Below are 21,313 nucleotides of genomic sequence, written 5' to 3'. Positions count from 1 at the left end.
TAATCAAGTTAGCAAACTATTTATTTTATGCGGTAATCAATCAAAAATAATCAATAAAACAAAAAAAAATTTTTCAATAGCTAGCTTTTGTAAAAGAAACAATAAGTCAGTGTGACAGTAAATTTCGCTTGACATATTGTATGTCTATGCTTGACATTGACACAAAAATATTCAAGGGTTATTTAAAACTGACAGAATTTAATTACTCATTCATATATTTACGTATTTCCATATTTAAAAAAAAAGTCATACACAAATTCATTTACCTTGTTCTTTAAAAACAGTATTTAAAAATTGAATTATTATTATATTAAAAATTTCATAAAAATGAGCGGTGAAATAAGTGTCACAAATGTGTGACCTTTTTGTCCTGAATGACATCTGTCAACTCTTCACGATCAAATACGTCGGGGGTTGGCCTGTGTTTCAAGAAAAAATATCAATTAAATTGAATAAAAGTGGTCCTATTTGTGGATCACTGATTTATACTGGGCTTTCTAAAAGATTTAGTGATCAAAATGAGTAAGCTAATTCCCTCTGCCGCTAAACTTTTGTCTGGAAACACTATCACAGTAAGTACTTCTTGCGTTACGATTTTTCGGCTTTCCTTTCTGCTAACATGGTCAGTTAATACTTGGTAAAAGTTGATATTGTTGATCTCATTTTGATGTTATTTTGTAGAAAGCGGCCACCCCGGTTGTGACGACTACGAAATCAAAATACAGCACGAAAAGTGAAGCTACGTTTGAGATTAAGGTAAGTTTAAAAAAGACAGTTATTGATGTATTGATACGAATTAGATGAACTTACAGTGTTGTGTCAAGGTCAAACTTTGTATTTTTGAAGTAAATTGCAGCTTAAGTTAAAGTTACTCTCACTTTATACATTTCTTACTTATGTAACATAACCTTCAAAATTATTTGTTTTGAACTTGATATTATCTTTCTGTATCACATGTCGGATGTATGATCCAATAGATATGAATATGACATTCTGAATGCTATACTATCTTGAGTTCTGTATTGTATCTACTAAAATAATGTTTTCTTTTTAAATTTCATTTCACAAAGGTTTTTTACTCCTCTAACGTCAACTAGTTGAAAAACTAGTTGATTTCGTCAACTAGGTTTTTGCTTTAACTGTAGAGAAAAAGGCATTCGCGTCAATGGAATCTAGTCAAGTTGAATTGTCGATCAACGAAAGTATCTCTCAATCAATGTCAACTAACTCCATCTCATTTTCGAGCCTTTGCTATTACGTCCTTGCGTCTTGCTCGCACTGGCGTCAAAGGAATCGCGTTGAGTTGAATCAATGAATGAAAGGAATGTTGATCTCAACTATACTGCCATGCCATTAGCTTAGCATTTGATTTCGATTATGTTTGTATGTAAAAATCGTCAACTACTTGAGTCTGCTTCACTCAACTATTTCATTGAATTCGTGACCACCACTAGTGCACATTGCATGTGGTCCTTATGGAAAGGAGTGAATATCATTTTCTTAACTGTATGGTTAATTTTTTTTTTTATTTGCACACTCAGCCCTACAAACTCCACAAATTGGATAAGGGCCCAGCTCAATCGGCCACACTCACATCAGAAGATGCCCTCAAAATTTACGCGCAACTTGCCACCCTTCGGAGGATTGAGACTGCCTCCGGAAACCTGTATAAAGAGAAGATCATTCGTGGGTTCTGCCATTTATACTCAGGTGAGTAAAAGTATATTAACAATGGTATATTTTTTTTTTTTATGATTTACGATTAGTTAAAATATTAGCAGCTTGCATTATGTTGCATTCAAAATTAACAATATCTCAATAAAGCTTGAATAGCATATAAATTAGAACTAGTGGCTCTGTGAGCTGTAGACCTCAGGATGATATCATAAGCTTAAAAAACAAAAAATACTTACTTTGTTCACTCATTATCACAGTGTACTCACAATAGTCTTAAGTGTCATAGACCCTAATGGAACTTAAGTTTTTTTATACCAATTTCCACCATTTTGAACATTTTACAAAAAACGAAACGACAGAAAAATTCTATTGAACTACTGATCTTCTCAAAAAAATTTCACGAGATTCGATTGAGAATTGTCATGTAGAGGTGAATGTACAAAAGCAGTTTGCCTGAGTCAAAATGGAGACCTTTGCTAACACTTTGGACAATGACGTTGGTGCCTTGGAGTATGGGACGGCCCCTTGTCTGGGATGCTACTCGCATAGATACCTTGGCACCGTCCCATATTCCAGGCACCAAAGATGACTTTGGTGCGGCCGCATCCTCGGCCGAAAGCCTCAAGCATTGCAAGTATGTCAACCTTGGCAGTAGTTACATATTTGCGGCGTTTGGAGTTGAAACCGTAGGGCCGTGAGGGCCTAGCGCGCGCCGCCTTTATATGGAGTTAGCAAAGCGCCTTATAGAGGCTTCGGGTGACCAGAGGGCTGGCCTGTATTTCGCCCAGCGGATAAGCATTGCTACCCAGAGGGGCAAAGCAGCCAGCCTTTCTATTATCTTAGTGCCAGCATATTGGAAACAATAACTACAAATGATTACCTTAAGTTTGCTTCAGCTAGCTAATTAGAAAATTTGTATACTTTGCATTATTACCTAATTCTGTGGTCTTACTTCTTATTACCAAAATCAAAGGTCCTGTTGAAGATATTACCAATAAAAAAATTATTTGACCCCTCAGGCCAAGAAGCCGTAGCGGTGGGCATGCGTCAGGCCATGCGCGACGTGGACTCCGTGATCACGGCGTACCGCTGCCACGGCTGGACGCACCTGATGGGCGTCAGCGTGCTGGGCGTGCTGTCCGAGCTGACGGGCCGCCGCACGGGCTGCTCGCGCGGCAAGGTATGAGCGTAAAGTGTCAACATATTTTAGTTCCCCTGTTGGCCGCTGTTGGTGGCGCGCTGGTGCTTAGGTGTTTTTTTTTTTTTTTTTTCCCACACTTACAACTATTTTTACAGGTACTAAACCTAAGACAATAGTGTAACTACTTATATATAAAAATACAATTTAAAATATATCATTAAATCTATAACATAATATATACAATGCAATGTTGATAGATATTCTTCCTCTTCCTCGCGTTATCCCGGCATTTTGCCACGGCTCATGGGATCCTGGGGTCCGCTTGACAACTAATCCCAAGATTTGACGTAAGCACTAGTTTTTTACAAAAGCGACTGCCATCTGACCTTCCAACGCAGAGGGTAAACTAGGCCTTGTTGGGATTAGTCCGGTTTCCACACGATGTTTTCCTTCACCGAAAAGCGGCTGGTAAATATTAAATGATTTTTCGTACATAAGTTCCGAAAACTCATTGGTACAAGCCGGGGTTTGAACCCGCACGCTTTTACCGTTAGGCCACCAGCGCACAATAGTTGATAGATATTGGAATGTATAAATCACAAAGTTAGCAAATAGATAAGTAGGGTTGCTTTAGATACAATTGGGTACTTGACACATGTTGAATATTATGACAAAGTTAAGTTAAATGGATAGAAAACGAGCCATCTATTATAAAAAAGTTTAATTTAAAAATTATATTGATATTATAAAAAAATACAAGGCTCCAAAGTCTCAAAAAAAAAATTGTCTTTCAAAAATAGAAAAGAAAATGGTACCGTTTGATTCCTTGCATTTTATTGAAAAATCAATTGTATGACAACTATACACATAAACGCAATAATTCAGGGTCAAAATGGCAATTTCCTTGATCTTCCATACATTTAGGACAGACTAATGTAATGTGAGGCACCATTCTCTTAACGAAATAGTTCGTCGAGCGATGCTCTCGGTAGGTGTTCCGTGCCTCCTGGAACCTCCAGGGCTGTCTCGAACAGACGTCCCGACGGGCTGACGCTGGTTCCCTGGCAGAGAGGGCGGTGTCTTATATGGGATGCAACCTGTGTCAGTACTTTTGCTGCATCCCATGTAGGACACACTGCTAAGTCGGCAGGCTCAGCGGCAGAGACTGCCGCCAAAAGTAAGCGCCTGAAATACTCTGCCTCGGAAGCCACCTACGACTTCGTGCCCGTCGCCGTCGAGACAGCCGGGCCCTGGGGGGGGGAGGCGCGTGAGCTCTTCCGAGAGCTTGGCAAGCGACTCAGGGAGAAAGGAAATGACCCCCGTTCTGAGTCATGGCTTGTTCAACATGTCTCCATCGCCATACAGCGGGGTAACGCTGCTAGTGTGATGGGGACCTTTGGACCCGGCATGGCTCAGAACGGGTTTTAGCTTTTTAAGGTATATACTTAGTCTAATACCAACCTACAATGTACCACTTTCATGTGATATCACATCATATTATCATTTTGTTAGAGGCGTTTCAATCGTCGAGTGCGAGCGTCAGACTTTAACTCTCATTTCTGACCTTTGTGTTGCTTAAATGCCATGAGTCCCATATAGACATTTGATCCTCAGGAAAATCAAGATCGTTGCCATTATTTACAAAAAACTGTCAAGTAACCAATTGTGATTTCGACGACTACGTAGCAAGCCTATTTCGCACGCACACTTAGTACACTGACTTACCCCTCGAGTTATAAAAGTGTGCGCATCTCGCTTACTTGTTAGATAGGAGAAAATCGGGGTGTCACGAAATTTGTTTTGTCTTAGCCTCCTGTCCTCTGCCATCCTTCAACTGTGTGGTATTATAAACATTTAAAAAAAAAAAAAAATTTAAAATTTAATCTGTTTATTTCATACCAAAAAAACATGCATTTTTTCTAACTTAACTACTAATCTTAAATTAAAAAGATTTTTTGAGTTAAGGAGTCTAGGCGTGTAGAATTAATTATACAGTACACTTCATCTTTGTATAAATTTTCATTATTTTCGCATTTTAAGCATGTGTTTCTTTATCATAGATCTAACCTTTATTAATTTATTTAACCTTTTGAACGCCACGCCTATCGTACGCGGCGTGTAATCGTGAACCTTGTCGGTATGCATGAAGGTTCATATTGGGCTGTCGCCGCGCGCGTCATATGACGTCTTTGGTGGTCAAAAGGTTAAACCCACGAAATTTCATCTTTTTACCACGCTGAGCGCTGTCATCGCTCTTTGTTCCCCACAATTTCTCACATTAGTCGTAAAAAATAGATAACAAAGCTTATTCTTTTCTGGTTTCTGGAAAAGTTTAATGTTCCGCCGATGCCGGCATAGCTTTGGCCTATGTAGATGTCGCCACTTTTTGATATTTAACAATTTTAACTCCTATCAGTGAAAGAATAAGGATTAAAGTCAAATGGCGTTCTAAAAGTTTTAATCATGTGTCGAAAGATGGCAGTAAATTTACTGTGGCTACAAAATTTACTTTGACAATCCACCTCTATTTCAAATTCTCTTTGCTTGTATTTATGTATGTATTACTGTTCAATAGCGAGAGAGTGGACTGTAATTCGAAAAAGGGGGGCGATAGGGAATGAAATTTAGGGGCCGGTTGAGCAAGAAAGTTGTGACATATTAAAATTAGAATATTAAATTAAAACTAAAATGTGAAATAGTGTAGGGCGAAGTTACCTTTCAGTCCGGGAGTTGTGGGGCTGAATCGTTGGTCGCCGTTGAAGACCGCTGGTGGTGATTCTGGCTGTCCTTGTCGCCAGCTAGAAGTAAGCTCAGAACCGTTACCTTGAGTCGTCCAACTTAGACCTCGGATTTTCCACTTCGCGGATGTGCCTGGTGTCCTTCGTCCACACAACACTGAGTCTAAATGCTAGAGACGTGATTGGCAGTAGTGCTTTCAATAAGTTGCGAAAATTAGCGAGAACGACGAAATACGATGTTAACTAGTGGTAGGTTGATGACACACTGACTCTGACGTGTCTATGACAGAGCAATATTCAAATTCCAACTGTGAGCTGGTGTTGCCACAGTAAATACGAGAAAATCTTATAGAATACAAGGCCAAAGCTGGACATTCCGCCCACCAAAATGCATTTGTATTTTGACTAAGCGAAAAGAACAATAAAAGTGAAACAAGTGCGATAATATTAAAGCTAAACGAAGAATGGACAACACAAATGTAGCGCATTAAAGCGACTACGCAGGTAGTGGACACAGCTTGACCACAGGCCGTTTGTACAACCCTGTGGCAGTGCGCACAGTAACCACACGACAGATCCCGTCAGATCCGGGGTGTGTGTCGATAATGCGACCCAGGGGCCACTTCATTGGGCTCGTCTGCTCGTTTACAACGAGCACAAGTGTGCCAACTTGGACGTTAGGGTGTCTGTCGTGCCACTTCATCCGCTGCTGGAGAGTATGCATATACTCCTTCGACCATTTGTTCCAGAAGTCCTGGTGCATCTTCTGAAGCAACTTCCAGCGTTGGAGAGGGCTAACCCGAACGTCTGAGAAGTCTTCCTCAGGTACGACCGATAGGGGTTCCGTGGTGAGGAAATGACCCGGTGTCAAGGCCGACAGGTCGTTGGGGTCGGTGCTGAGAGGAGTGAGTGGCCTGGAGTTGAGTAAAGCCTCGACTTGGGCTAAGATCGTCGAGAATTCCTCGTATGTCAACCTTTGGTTCCCGACGACACGCGACAAGTGTGTTTTAACAGCTTTAATTCCAGCTTCAGCGAGTCCTGAAAAATGTGGGCTACCCGGCGGGTTGAATTCGAAGTGAATTGTATGGTGTGCGGCAGCATCCTTCACTAGGCGTTGCAGGATGTTGTTCGCACCGACAAAATTTTTACCTTGGTCAGACACTAACCGGCTGCACCGACCACGGCGAGCGACGAAACGCCGAAGTGCGGCGAGAAAAGCATCCGAGGACAACTCGGTGACGAGCTCGGTATGAATGGCCTTTGTTGCGGTACAGACAAAGACGCAAATATAACCTTTGTACGTCTTGTTACCACGTCCGCGACCGAGAGCGATGTCGAAAGGCCCACCAAAGTCAACCGCTGCGCTCGAGAAAGCCTTCAGCTTGGATATTCGATACGATGGTAAGTCGCCCATGAGTGGCGCAGGAGCACCCGGTGGCCGCACCCGAAAGCACTTCATGCACTTCGATACAACTGCATAAATAGCCCGTTTCGGACACATAATCCAGAAATGTTGCGCTAGCAAGTTATGAAGTGTTTGGATGCCTGGATGCATGAATCGCTTATGATAATCATCGATAAGAAGGAAGGTCAGCCGATTGTCGCGAGGTAGAAGCAAAGGATGCTTCACGTCGAAGTCGAGAGAAGCTCGCGACAGGCGACCGCCCACCCTCAAGAGACCCGCGTCATCCATGAATGGGGACAGTTTTCTGAACGCTTTTGGGAGAGAGTTCGAATGATTGTTCAAAATGATTTCGATTTCCTGAGCGAAGCTGCGCTGCTGCACGAAACGTACAATAACCATGAGTGCCTGCTTTATTTCGATAGATGTTAAAGGACCGCGTAGCCACTTCCCGGCCGTTTTTCGGTTCTTCGCGTTATTCGCGAAGCGACAACAATAGGCTAAAACACGTTGAAGTGTTCTTAACGACGAAAACTTCTCCAGTAAGTTGTCGATTAGTGCATTGTCATTGGACACTACGAGGACTGTAATCTTTTGCTCATCATGGAGAACGTCCCTATCTGGCATCAGCACTGACTTAGGCCAGCTCTCAGTGGGGTGCCTGAGCCAATCAGGCCCGTTCCACCAGCAAGTTTGGTTGACTAAATCTTGGGGAAGCAAACCACGCGATCCGCAGTCGGCTGGATTGTCAGTGGTTCTGACATGATGCCAAGAATCGGGAGGAATAACGTCTTGGATATGACTCACACGGTTGGCCACGAACGTTTTCCACCTGGACGGACACGACTTAATCCAGGTCAACGTCACACTTGAGTCCGACCATGCAAAGATTCTGTCTACCGAGTGGAAAGGCTTCAAAGCCTCCACGACCGAAGCCATCAAGTCAGACAGCAGAACCGCTGCGAGCAATTCGAGACGCGGCACCGACAATTTACGCAATGGCGCGACCTTGGACTTAGCACACACGAGCTGTACGTCGACGTCACCCTCCTCAGTTTCGGTACGGCAATAGATTACGGCACAGAAGCCACGTTCTGACGCGTCGCAAAATCCGTGGAGATGTAGCACGTCGAATTTCCCGACTAAACGGCGTTGCACAGCTACAGCACTCAGCGACGAGAGTTGAGTTTTGAATTCCTGCCATTCCAGCCTGATGCTTTCCGGGACATCTCCATCCCAGGAAACGCCCGAAACCCAAAGCAATTGCATCAGATACTTGGCGAGAAATGTTACAGGCGAGAGGAAACCTAATGGATCGAAGATTCTAGCTATCTCCGACAGAATGGTGCGCTTGGTGCACCGACCGTTAGGAGCAGCGGCGACACGAAACCGGAAAGAATCTGATTGAGGTTGCCATAGCAATCCCAATATCTTTAGAGAAATGTCAGTCATTTCTTCGAAATGTTTAAAGTCTTCCGAGTACAGGTCAGAAGACGGAAGACTCTCCAAGAACTCACTACTATTGGAGGTCCACTTCCTGAGGTGGAAACCCCCCGACGACAATATTTTCGTAAGGTCCGCCTGAAGCGAACGCGCCTGCTCGACAGAATCCGCTCCGGTGACGACGTCGTCGACGTAGATGTCACGAGCGAGAACAGTTGAACCACTTGGGTATGCGGCTGCAGAATCACTGGCAAGTTGAGCCATTGTACGAAGAGCTTGGAATGGCGCAGCAGAAACCCCGTAGGTTACCGTTTTAAGACGGTAGTCGCGCACAGGACCGACAGCAGAAGGGCGCCACAAAATGCGCTGAAATTCAGCGTCTTCATCAGAGACCAGGATCTGCCTGTACATCTGTTTCACGTCACCTGTGAAGACGACGGCATGCCAGCGAAAACGTGTGAGCAGATCGAAGATGTTGGTCTGAAGCTTGGGCCCAGCGAGAAGAGTAGCGTTCAAAGACACCTCGTTGGCGTCCTTAGCGCTTGCGTCGAAAACCACGCGAAGAGGAGTGGTGACGGAATCGCGCAGAATTCCATGGTGAGGTATGTAATAGAAGTGGCCTTCACTTGTGGAAGGAGGTTCCACTTCTTCCAAGTGACCACGAGCCTCATAGTCATCCATAAATTCCACATACGCCCTTTTGAACTCGGGGTTGGAGTTCAACTTGCGTTCCAACGACGTGAGCCGCTTGAGAGCAATTTCACGCGAATTGAGGAAGGTAGGTTTGTTCGCGGGATCGACAAATGGTAGTGGAACTACGAACCTGCCTTCTTCATTGCGATAGTATTTTTCAAGAAAATAGTCCTCGCAGCGTTGGTCCTCCTCAGATACGAAAGGTTTAGTCGGAGAACTAACGTTTTCTAATTCCCAAAATTTTTTTATAGAATCATCAAGCGACAAAATCTGCGAAGGACTCGACACGAAAAAACAATGATTTTTATTGTTACGATACGATACGAGAGCGCTTGTTGTGAGCTGACTCCCGTCACACTCACCCATAACGACCCATCCATAGATGGTTTTCAACAGAGTAGGCTGTCCAGGCTCCCCGCGCCGTATACCGGGCAACAACGACGAAACGAAGACCTGTGCGTTAAGTAACAGGTCCACCGGCGCCGGACGGGCGAAACCAGGATCAGCCAGCGATAAATTCCTGATGTGCGACCACCCCGACGAATCGACAGGTTGAGGAGGTTGGTCGGCACATACCGGCGACAAAACGAAAGCTTCGAGTTTAGTACTCAGTGAAGAGGGTTCATTTCCCATTGGCTTGACCTCACATGATAGTGCGCCAAATGTTTGATATGGCGAATTGCCAATGCCAAACACAGTGTGTTGTCCAGAAGTTTCAAACCCTAGCATTTCTGCACAGGATTTTGACATGAAATTGCATGCACTAGCACCATCCAAGAGCGCCCGCACTGGGCGGAAGACACCAGAACTGTCCCGAATTAACACCTGGGCAGTAGCGAAGAAGATTGTATTATCTCCCGCCATAGCAGCTAAAACTGTGTTATTAGTACTACTACTCATGCCATTGCTAGACGGTGCAGTGGCAATCTCTGTGCCCGTGGGAGCTTCCACACTCTTTGTGAAATGCAATAAGTTGTGGTGCGAGCGATTACACACACTACAGCGAGAAGCTCGACAAGTTTTCACCCTATGTGCATTTGAGAAACATAAAATACACAAACCCTTCTCCTTAACAAAATTAAACCGGCCATCATTATTGAGATTTATAAACTTGTTACATTTATCGAGACTATGTTGACCCGAACAAAAAACACAACTTGGTGTTGATGTAGTCGAAACGACAAGGGCCGTTTTGTTTTTGGTTAACGGTTTAACATTCTGAACTTGAGGCCTAACACTAACACTGGAGTTTTCCAAAGCCCTGCTCCGCTTTTCAATAAAGTTTTTTAATTCCTCAAACTTTGGAACTTCAGTATTGGAAGCGAGTTGTAACTCAAATGCTTCTCGGGTAGCGACATCTAACTTTGCCCAAAGCAAATAATATAACATAAAATTCTTGTCGGGGAGGTTAAATTTTGACAAAATAGTTAAATTCTCATTAAAAGTTCTAAAAACCCTTTCCAAATCCATTTTTGTTTTGACTGGCTCACAATTTAGCAGTTTTTCATAGTACATGACAGCAATTTGCCTCTTCCTATCATAATAGTTGGACAGTGTTTCATATGCACTGCTGTAATTGTCACCTGACAAAGGAAAACTTTTTATTAAATCATGTGCGGAACCCTGAACGCTTGATAGAAGGTAGTGCAATTTCTCCACATTACTAATATTGCTCCGACTATGTATAAGGGAATCAAAAAGCTCCTTAAAAGACACCCAACTTTCCAGTTTCCCATCAAAAGGCGTAATCGATATTTTTGGAAGCTTAGCTAAATTATTCCCAAGCGTTAAAGATTTCACTTCAGGCTTATCACTTATTTCACTTCTAGCCATTTGTCTCAACCTACATTTTACGGATTTTAGCTTACTTTCAAATTCCTTGGTGACTTCATACTCCTCCACACGTTTTTCAGGTTTCAGTGGACGTAAAATCCGTAGTTGTGCTTTGTGAAAGTCCTTTTCTATATCCTTGATGTCTGATTCATCATACCCTTTCAAATCGGAACCCTCAATATTTTCTAACCGAAAAATAGCGTAACCTCGCGCGACATGGAACATGTCTACTGTCGCGGGATCCGTGTCACTATCACCATGTACACTCATATTGTTTTAAGTGCAATTAAAAACACTAAAACGGCGAAAAACTCAAACTTAATTGCAAAATTAATTCAATAACAACGAAGTACTGCTGACTGATACTAGTGACATTGACAGTTGACGTTAACCCTTGACAACTATGAGAATGTTGCCAGCAATATTAACCACGAGTGAACGAATGATTTACTAAAAGCACTACTACACGGCCACCAACTTTCTTGCTTACCCTCGACTTTTTTATAAGTGTACCCTAAATTTTGAATTAAACAAATGATATGACCAAACAAATTTGAATAAGCAACAAACAACGAGAAACGAAAAACCAAAGGTCACTTTTCAAATTATGCGGATCGAAGGCCAAAATGTTCAATAGCGAGAGAGTGGACTGTAATTCGAAAAAGGGGGGCGATAGGGAATGAAATTTAGGGGCCGGTTGAGCAAGAAAGTTGTGACATATTAAAATTAGAATATTAAATTAAAACTAAAATGTGAAATAGTGTAGGGCGAAGTTACCTTTCTCTCACAGACTACAGCCAATAATAACGCCCTACGGTCCCAAAATACCCAAAACCAACTCAAATGTATACAGAGTAATCTAGGCCGAGGATATGCGGCCACACATGAATTCAAACAATATCTGACTTCGAATAATTATGACATAGCCTTTATCACAGAACCATACGTCGGCAAAAATAATACCCTCAGCCCTATAGCTGGATACAATATTTACCAGACACCATCAAACGGCAATAGAGTAAAAGCTTGCATTGCTATTAAAAACAATCTTGGCTCTTACCTCGGAATTACTCAACATTCTAATCCCAACCTCTGCACCATTCAATTAAAGATGGAAAACTCAAAACTTCTACTATCAAGCATATATATAGAACCCGAAGAGGACGTTTCCAATACATTGGATCACCTGGAACTATACCTCCAATCAAACCAAAATGCGAAGCAAATTATCTGTGGCGACTTCAACGGCTGGCACTCAGCTTGGGGTTCCAGCAAAAATAACCAAAGAGGTGCAGATGTCCTAGATATTATTATAGCCAACGACCTCAATGTATGTAATATCGGATCTAACCCTACCTTTGAAAACACCGCACTTGGACAAACTAGGACATCAATCATAGACCTTACGCTGGCTTCCGGAAACATATTAACTCTCATTCAAGACTGGAAGATCAACTACGATGCCTCACCATCCTCGGACCATCATGCTATAACATTTACGTACAACATGACAAGTGCAAAGCTATCAAAAAATACCACGAAGACAACTTACAGATACAGCACTGAAAAGGCAGATTGGGAAGAGGTAATCACCAAAATCAAACAAGAAATGCACTCAGCCAGTCTTGAAAATCCCAATGTTGAAAGCTTCGATACTGAAAACATTGATCAATACATCAATTATCTCTCTAACATAATTCTCAGTGCATGCGATGCCACACTCCGAAGAAAAACCCAATACAGGCGCGCGGTTTGGTGGAATGACGAACTCACCAACTTGAAAAAACGAGTCATACACCTACACCATCGGACGCAAGATCTAAAACGAGGCAATAAAAACATAGAACACGTAATTAAAGAACAACAAGAAGCCAGAGTAGAATACGTCAACGCTATTCTAAAATCGTCATCAGAACATTTCCGGGAATTTTGCTCTAAACAAAACCAAGAACACGTTTGGAATATTACCAACAAACTGCTTAAAGACCTACCCCAATCACAGCCTCCAACAACACTCAAGATATCCCCAACTGAATACACAAACTCCAGTCAAGAAACAGCAGAAGCACTTATGGATAAATTCTTCCCAGATGACGATCACCTTAATGATAACCATCAACACCAGATCATTAGAAGATCAACTCAATACTATTCTAATAATAACAATGACAGTGACTTTACCCCAGAAGAAATAATCGAAGTCAGCAAATCTATGAACAGCAAAAAAGCACCCGGAATAGACCATCTTACCCCTGACATATGTCACCACTTCATCAAGACATACCCAATAATCTTCACCAGACTTTTGAACCGATGTTTACACCTAAGTTATTTTCCCAAATACTGGAAAATTGCATTCATCAAAACTATTCCAAAGCCCAACAAAGCAGACTATTCTGATATAGCTTCATACAGACCAATAGGCTTACTGAACGTTTTCGGAAAAATATACGAAAAATTAATTGCCAAGAGATTAACTTATCATATGTACATCAACAACATAGCAAATTCCAAACAATACGGATTTAAAGAACAAAAATCCACCACAGATGCAATAATAAATGCAATAGAAATCATGAAAGAGGCAAAACTCCACAAAAAGATGGTCGTAGCTATTTCACTGGATATACAAGGCGCCTTCGATCACGCGTGGTGGCCCGCCCTATTCAGAAGACTACAATACATCAATTGTCCGGTAAATATATACAATGTCATCCAAAGTTACACACAGGACAGGAAAATAGTACTCAATTACGCCGACGCCACTGCCACCAAAATACAAAACCGAGGCTGCGTACAAGGCTCAGTGCTAGGACCAATAATGTGGAACTTAATCATGGACGACCTCCTAGATACAGAATTACCAAATGGGAACTACATCCAAGCATACGCCGACGACATCCTCCTAATTTGCACCGCCCAAAATAACGAACAACTACAAACTAATGCCAACCACATCCTTCAGACTATCTCTAATTGGGGCACCGAAAACTACCTTAAATTCGGCCCACAGAAAACACAACTGATGACATGCACGCCTAAAGCTAAAACTTGTAATATTACCATGGATAACATCCCAATCAAATTTTCCAACAACTTCAAACTCCTCGGCATTATAATCGATCAAAATTTCAAGTTTATCAACCATTGCGAATATGTCATCGGAAAAGCCTTGAAAATGTATGCAAAACTCTGCCAAATTATCCGCTCAACATGGGGAGTACATGCAGAAAATGTCTCCATTATCTATAATTACGCAATCGAACCCATTATAACGTACGGTGCCGAAGTATGGAGTAGTGCAACGAAATACAAAAAAGTGACCAAAGCGCTCCTCAGCCTACAACGTAGATTCGCAATAAAAATCATCCGAGGCTTCCGCACGCTGCCCACCATCGCCTCCATAGCTCTAGCGAACCTCACGCCGCTCCACCACAAATTAAACGAAGTAGCTGAAGTCGAAAAAACGAAACGGAGTGGAATCAGCAAATACTTACCCACTGATCTCACTCTGGACACCCGAATACCACCAGCGCAACTTCTCCACCCCTCGGACAGGATATCCATCAAAATTAATAAAATCCACAGTGCAACAGACCTCGAACCATACAATACAATAGACATGCACCGAATCTACACCGACGGGAGCAAACATGACGGAGGGGTCGGAGCAGCAGTCATAATACACCACCCTGATGGCCGACACACAATCAAACGCAAAAAGCTACATAAATTCTGTTCCGTATTCCAAGCCGAATGCGTAGCCATAGACACTGCCTGCGAAACATGTATCCACCTCCAAATAACCCATTGCACCGTGTTTTCCGACTCCTTGTCAGCATTACAGGAAATTGCCAATAGAAACAGCACTAACCGCATAGTCAACAGCATTCATCGGAAAATCCACCAAATCACACAAGGAGGCACAATACAGTTCTGTTGGATCAAGGCCCATGCAGGACTGCTTGGAAATGAGGAAGCGGACCAGGAAGCCAAAAACGCCGCCACTCTCCACCGTGCACCCGACTTTGACCACTTTCCCATCTCCTACATTAAGCACCTCTGTAAAACTGAAACACAAAAAGCGCACTGCAATGACTACCTCACCTCTACCACCGGAATGCACCTAAAGAACTGGCTACCAACTCTTAACCACATCAAAGAGCTCCGGAACAAGACCACCATTTCCTTCCATCTAACCCAAATTCTCACCGGACACGGCTACCACAAGAAATACCTAAAAAGAATGAAAATTATCACCGACGATCTCTGCCCCTGTGACGGAAACACCCCACAAACAATAGACCACCTTCTACGATCATGCCCAAAATTCAGCATAGCAAGATTCAATCATGAAATCATCTGTCATAATCTCCAAATTCAACCTTACAGCCTCCCAGACCTCATTAGCAGAGAAAGTACATTGACCTCATTTTGCAATCTATCCAGGACCATAATCAACAGTTTAAAAAAGTTCAACAACACATAACAACTCATCTACACCATCCATCTTCATATCTTAACATTCATTACCACCATCACCTTTCATAACAACACAACATCATCCCAGTGTCACATAATTAATTCATTAGAGATATAAAACATCACACAGACCTTACGGATCCAGCCGCCCGTACACTTCGCGGGGACTGGACCCAAAATTTTAAACGCATAATACCTTTCAGTCCGGGAGTTGTGGGGCTGAATCGTTGGTCGCCGTTGAAGACCGCTGGTGGTGATTCTGGCTGTCCTTGTCGCCAGCTAGAAGTAAGCTCAGAACCGTTACCTTGAGTCGTCCAACTTAGACCTCGGATTTTCCACTTCGCGGATGTGCCTGGTGTCCTTCGTCCACACAACACTGAGTCTAAATGCTAGAGACGTGATTGGCAGTAGTGCTTTCAATAAGTTGCGAAAACTAGCGAGAACGACGAAATACGATGTTAACTAGTGGTAGGTTGATGACACACTGACTCTGACGTGTCTATGACAGAGCAATATTCAAATTCCAACTGTGAGCTGGTGTTGCCACAGTAAATACGAGAAAATCTTATAGAATACAAGGCCAAAGCTGGACAATTACAGTTCTTCACATTACCCTAGTTAACAACCGAATGTTTATATTCTGAATTAACACAATTATGTTTTTTCCTTAAAGGGTGGCTCTATGCATCTTTACGGAAGAAATTTCTATGGTGGAAACGGAATTGTGGGAGCTCAGGTCAGTACAATATCAAATATAAGTATGTATCATAACCTAAAACATAAAAAAATAGCCACAACCAAATACAGAACCTCCTACTTCTATGAAATTGAAGTCGGTTATAAAAGGATTGCTGCCTTATTACAAATAAATAAAAATGTTGGTTGCAAAGTTAGTTCTACTATCTAAATCCTCATAGGTGGCATGAAACCGGTTTGAAAAATTAACCGGTTTTGGACCTTTTACTTAGTATATTTTTTTAATACTACTTTGATTTATTTACGTAATATATATGTATACAGAGGAATTACAGTAACTGTACAAATACTAAACCAAATTAATAACTAGCTAGAATCTAAAATAGGCCCTTGAGGCCCCCAAGGATGGTGGCGGCATTTCCTCGTCGTATCGCAATGCTGATACGTTGTGCGAAGAAGCCGCCAGCTCTTCGGTCACCAATTAGTTTATATTAAGATTTCAAAAGCCAAACTTCTGTTTCATCGCATTTTAAATGATTTAAACGAGTAGCTTTCACAGAGGATACCTATTAGGAAATGCTTCAATGATTTATTGTATTTGTCATGATACAGTCGAAGTCTTGTGCCATCCGTAATACATTTTTTAATATAAACCGATTTAAATTTCGTCCAGGGCCCCCTAGGCGCGGGCGTGGCGTTCGCACACAAATATAAAGGCGACGGCGGCGTCTGCTTCGCCCTGTACGGCGACGGCGCCGCCAACCAAGGCCAGTTGTTCGAGGTGTACAATATCGCCAAGCTGTGGGACCTGCCGTGTGTGTTCGTCTGCGAGAACAACGGATACGGTAAGAAACCGTTTACTTTGCCACTTGCACCTTTTGAACGCCAAGAACGTTCGTGCCCACAGCGCTAAGGACAAGGTGTTATGGCGGACGCTGTCAAAGTAACCTTCACACTTTCGAGTAAGGCTTATTGTTTATTTATTCAGTTTACAACTGTACCTTAACAGCTAAAGCCACAGCGGCACAAATTGGGAGACAGTAATATTTATACATTGAGTACAAAAGTATCTTAAGCTTCTAATAAAGCTTATATTAGATTGCGCCCGGGATCATGGCGTTTGAGTGATGTTTGTGTTTATGACATAAAGCGTTCAAATGGTTAACCCAAAACTTTCTGCATAAAAAAGACAAATTTTAACTTGTACCCGATGAATGAATAACTTTAGGATGATATCATAATCAGTAAGTTACATATTAATATGTAATGATATTTATACATCTTTAACCGGTTAAATGTATCGTTTTTATAAGCTAAGTAAGAAACCGGTTAAATATAAGATATACTGTACTGTAACCGGTTATTTACATTTTAATGTAACAGTCAAGTGTAAAAACATCTTACTCAAAAATATGTCCCATAGCATCTTATTCCAGTGTAATAAGAGCGTAGTACCATATTTATGAGACGATTCTTTCGATACATATTTTTGCACTTGACTGTACAACAGAAATTATTGTAACATCTTTGTACCAATTTTTTTTGTTCCCCAGGCAAATATGTACTGTACTGTAACGTCTGTAACCGGTTATTTACATTTTAATTCAGCAGATGTTACAACAGAATTTATCGTAACATCTTCGTACCAAATTTTTTTGTTCCTCAGGCAAATATGTACTGTACTGTAACGTCTGTAACCGGTTATTTACATTTTAATTCAGCAGATGTTACAACAGAATTTATCGTAACATCTTCGTACCAAAATTTTTTGTCCCCCAGGCATGGGCACGAGTGTGGACAGGTCCTCAGCCAGCGCGGAGTACTACTCGCGCGGCGACTACGTCCCCGGCATCTGGGTCGACGGCATGGACGTCCTCGCCACCAGGGAGGCCACGAGATACGCCATCGATTACTGCACCAGTGGGAAGGGTAAGAACTGCCAACATTGTTCTCCAAGGCACCTACCAGGGATCGGTAACCGGTATTTTTTGTATGGGAACGAAAACGGTATTTTTTCGTTCTTTGTTAATTATTTCATTTCTAATTGGGCAATCTAATAATACGAAGTCGTTGTCTAAAAACACAACGGAGTCCTATATTTGGAGTATAAAATAAACCGAAATATATGTTTATTTCAAAGTTTTTCCAAAAAACCGGTTCCGATCCCTGGCACCTACAGAGGGTCTTCCTACTTCGTCTTGAAGGGAAAAATCACAGGATCATCCCATTCATCTCAACTATAACATGGAACACAGGTTACGCGGTACGCTATACATAACTGCACCAGCGGGAAGGGTAAGCCAGGCTACTGATTGATACAAATAACACATTCACACACATATAAAAAAATATCTAAAATCATGTTATTTCAGAACTCAGACAGGACAATAAACACAATAACGTGACGTAGTATCCGACTTTACGTGTCTCTCGTAATGCTGCGTAAAATTCTCAACAACATAAAACCCGGCGCCGCTAGAAAAAGTGCCGAACGGCGATTATTTCCGTTGTCGATTTGCGTCTAAAATATTTCTCAATGCTTACGCGTCTATTAAGACTCGTACTGCCAACAAAAATCAACTAAAATTATTATTTTTTTGTCTAGGTCCACTAGTAATGGAAATGGAGACATACCGCTACTCCGGTCACTCCATGTCGGACCCGGGCACGTCGTACCGCACCCGCGACGAGGTCCAAGAGGTCCGTCAAACCCGGGACCCCATCACGTCGTTTAAGGAGAAGATTCTCACCAACGAGCTTGTGACCCCCGACCAGCTTAAGGTATGTTTTAGGACGCTAAGAGCTAAGGTGGTATTTACATTGGATGCAGATGTGCCCAGTGTGCAAGCGGGACATCGCTATCTGTCTCGCTCACACACCAATGTAATAACCACGTAGGATTACTGAAAACCGGTTATTTTGCCAAACCGGTTTCAATTATTTACTGTAGCTCAGAAATATTTTTGTGATTGATGAGTTTGTACTAGTATTATATTGATGTACTATTTTTATATAGGTGTACTATATATTAGTTTACTAGATTTTAAACTGGGTGAATCTAGTATGTCAAATAACTTTGTCAGTAGAAAAAGGTGCAAAATTCAAATTTTATATAGGATGATAACATTTCGCGCCTACATTTTTTAAATTTGCTCCTTTTCTACTGACTGAAATGGCTTTTTTTTGGCTTGCCAGACTATATTTTATTATATACATATTCTATTATATACAATATCAAAGCAAATATTTCGTTTTTCATCAACAAATTTAACACCAGCCGAGCTAGCACATGATTAGCGCGACAGTATCTCGCGGCGAGACTACCCGTCCCTCTTTAATTAACATACTTAGTAAAAGATGGGTATTCGATCTCGCCGCGAGATACTGTCGCGCCGATCATGTGCTAGGCCTACCGGTCTAAAACTTATACCCAATAGTACGCGACGGCTTAAAATGCTTATTTGGGGAGTTAATGTTTATCATAATGTTTTAGGATGTACCAACTTAGTGTACCATGTTTAAGGAAATAAATCATTATCTTATCTAGGAAATCGACGCCAAAGTCCGGACAGAAGTGGACGAAGCGACAAAGCAAGCCAAGTCGGAGCCCGAGATCGGCGTCGAGGAGTTAGCCGGCGACATTTACTGCAACAACGCGGAGCCCTTCATCCGCGGCCTGCGGCCCGACGCGCCGCTCAGGCACGTCGAGGTCATGCCGAGGATGCGCAATTGAATGTTCAAATACGTAATCAGTTGGGGCAAGTGAAGGCAAGGAAGGGCCTCTAACCCTACCGCCATGCTCCATGGCACTATGTCCCAACTGATCATTAAAATGGCAAAGAAAATCACTAAAGGTCGGTCGCTTCAAAGGCCCTTAAAAACGGTTTAATATTAACCGGTTAGTGCAATTGTACAAGTGTTTTTAATTTCGATTTTACCTTTGACATTTCTCTATGGGATTGTCGTCGCCATATTTAAGGTTAACCGGTTATGAACCGGTAAATTTTTGAAGCAACCGACGTTTAATGTCTTTGCCGTTAGATATATCTCCTCCGTACAAAGCCGAGATAGATTTCAACGAATCCAAATCTTGAGCATAATGCAAATTATGTTTACCGAGTTTTCTTATACGTAAACCATTTTTAAACTGAATTTCTACTATTTTTATTCAACTTTTTTTTTGTTTTTTATTTTATGTTTAATGCGATGCTTAGCACACTTTTAAATAATTATGTTAAAAATATATCAAATAAAATCGTAAACAAATATCGACTTTTTACCTACACAGTTACTTTTTGATGGCACTTTATTGTACAAAGCATTATTTGTAGAAGAATTTATAGCAAATGTGATGAGTAAGTGATAAATACCGTATATAGTTATCTTATGTTATTGTATATACTTATGTATAAATCCATATTTATGTATATTAGGATTGAAGATCTAACATTCTGTGCTACATTTTAAACAAACTCTGGGTTACCGTACTTAGAAATAGTTAAATAATCAACGAATTATTAAACATAGTCTACATTATTTTATTGTTTCCTATGTAATCTGTATGGTGAATAGGACAATAGCATTTTTACGATTGTATCCACCGTAAGATTAACTGCCAAAACGGATCATCAATTAGTAACAAAAGAAAACGCACATGATTATTTATTATGTTGCACGTGTTGATATGTCTGTAAGGGTAATTAAATTATTAATAAAAATATATAAATCACTTTGTCATTTTATTACAAGTACTCGTAAAATATGCCAACCACATGAAGACGGACCACGCGGAATTTGCAACGAATTGACAGTAACAATGCATACATACCCCATAGAGCGCCGTACTTGACGTAGCATTTGGCATGAAAACTTAGCGTGGTCCAACTCTATAACTCTGTATCTTTAGGTATTTTAGCTCTTTAAGCCAGTTGAGGGTAGATGAAAACATTACATGATCAAATAATGTAGGTTAAAGCATGTTAAAGTCAGGTCGTTCATGAAATATATAGGAGCCAGGAAAGGAACACGGGAATATCTAATTAAAAAGGCAACTGCACGTCCGTTCGTATTGAAAGATGTATTTCGGAAGAAAAGTAAAACTACCACCAAATTATGACATTGAATAAAATAATGAAAATCTTAACCTACCCGCGAGTTCACTGACCGAGCGATCAGCCGTGATACGTGCCCATGTATATACCTTCGGTA

At 41.5% G+C, this 21,313-nt stretch overlaps 1 protein-coding gene across 1 annotated transcript; it reads left to right on the top strand.

The window, feature by feature from the left end:
* Positions 1-266: 266 nt before the first annotated feature.
* Positions 267-20,834, top strand: LOC133525153 (pyruvate dehydrogenase E1 component subunit alpha type II, mitochondrial-like). The gene is made up of 9 exons (XM_061861416.1): positions 267-572; positions 682-756; positions 1,542-1,710; positions 2,697-2,857; positions 16,083-16,145; positions 16,779-16,950; positions 17,885-18,034; positions 18,711-18,886; positions 19,653-20,834. The coding sequence occupies exons 1-9, from the start codon at positions 519-521 to the stop codon at positions 19,836-19,838; spliced, it is 1,206 nt and encodes a 401-aa protein (XP_061717400.1). The 5' UTR covers positions 267-518; the 3' UTR covers positions 19,839-20,834.
* The last annotated feature ends 479 nt before the right edge of the window (positions 20,835-21,313 follow it).

This window comes from Cydia pomonella, chromosome 14, assembly GCF_033807575.1.
Source record: "Cydia pomonella isolate Wapato2018A chromosome 14, ilCydPomo1, whole genome shotgun sequence".
Taxonomy (NCBI): Eukaryota; Metazoa; Arthropoda; class Insecta; order Lepidoptera; family Tortricidae; genus Cydia; species Cydia pomonella.
Note: the sequence above shows the minus strand (reverse complement) of the source record. Positions and strands in the feature narration are given on the sequence as shown.

What these genes read in the sequence shown, in the direction of transcription:
- LOC133525153 (XM_061861416.1), top strand. Translation starts at nt 519, where the DNA reads ATGAGTAAGCTAATTCCCTCTGCCGCTAAACTTTTGTCTGGAAACACT. An exon ending in TGTCTGGAAACACTATCACA is followed by an intron (nt 573 to 681) that starts GTAAGTACTTCT and finishes GTTATTTTGTAG; the next exon opens with AAAGCGGCCACCCCGGTTGT. An exon ending in TGACCCCCGACCAGCTTAAG is followed by an intron (nt 18,887 to 19,652) that starts GTATGTTTTAGG and finishes TATCTTATCTAG; the next exon opens with GAAATCGACGCCAAAGTCCG.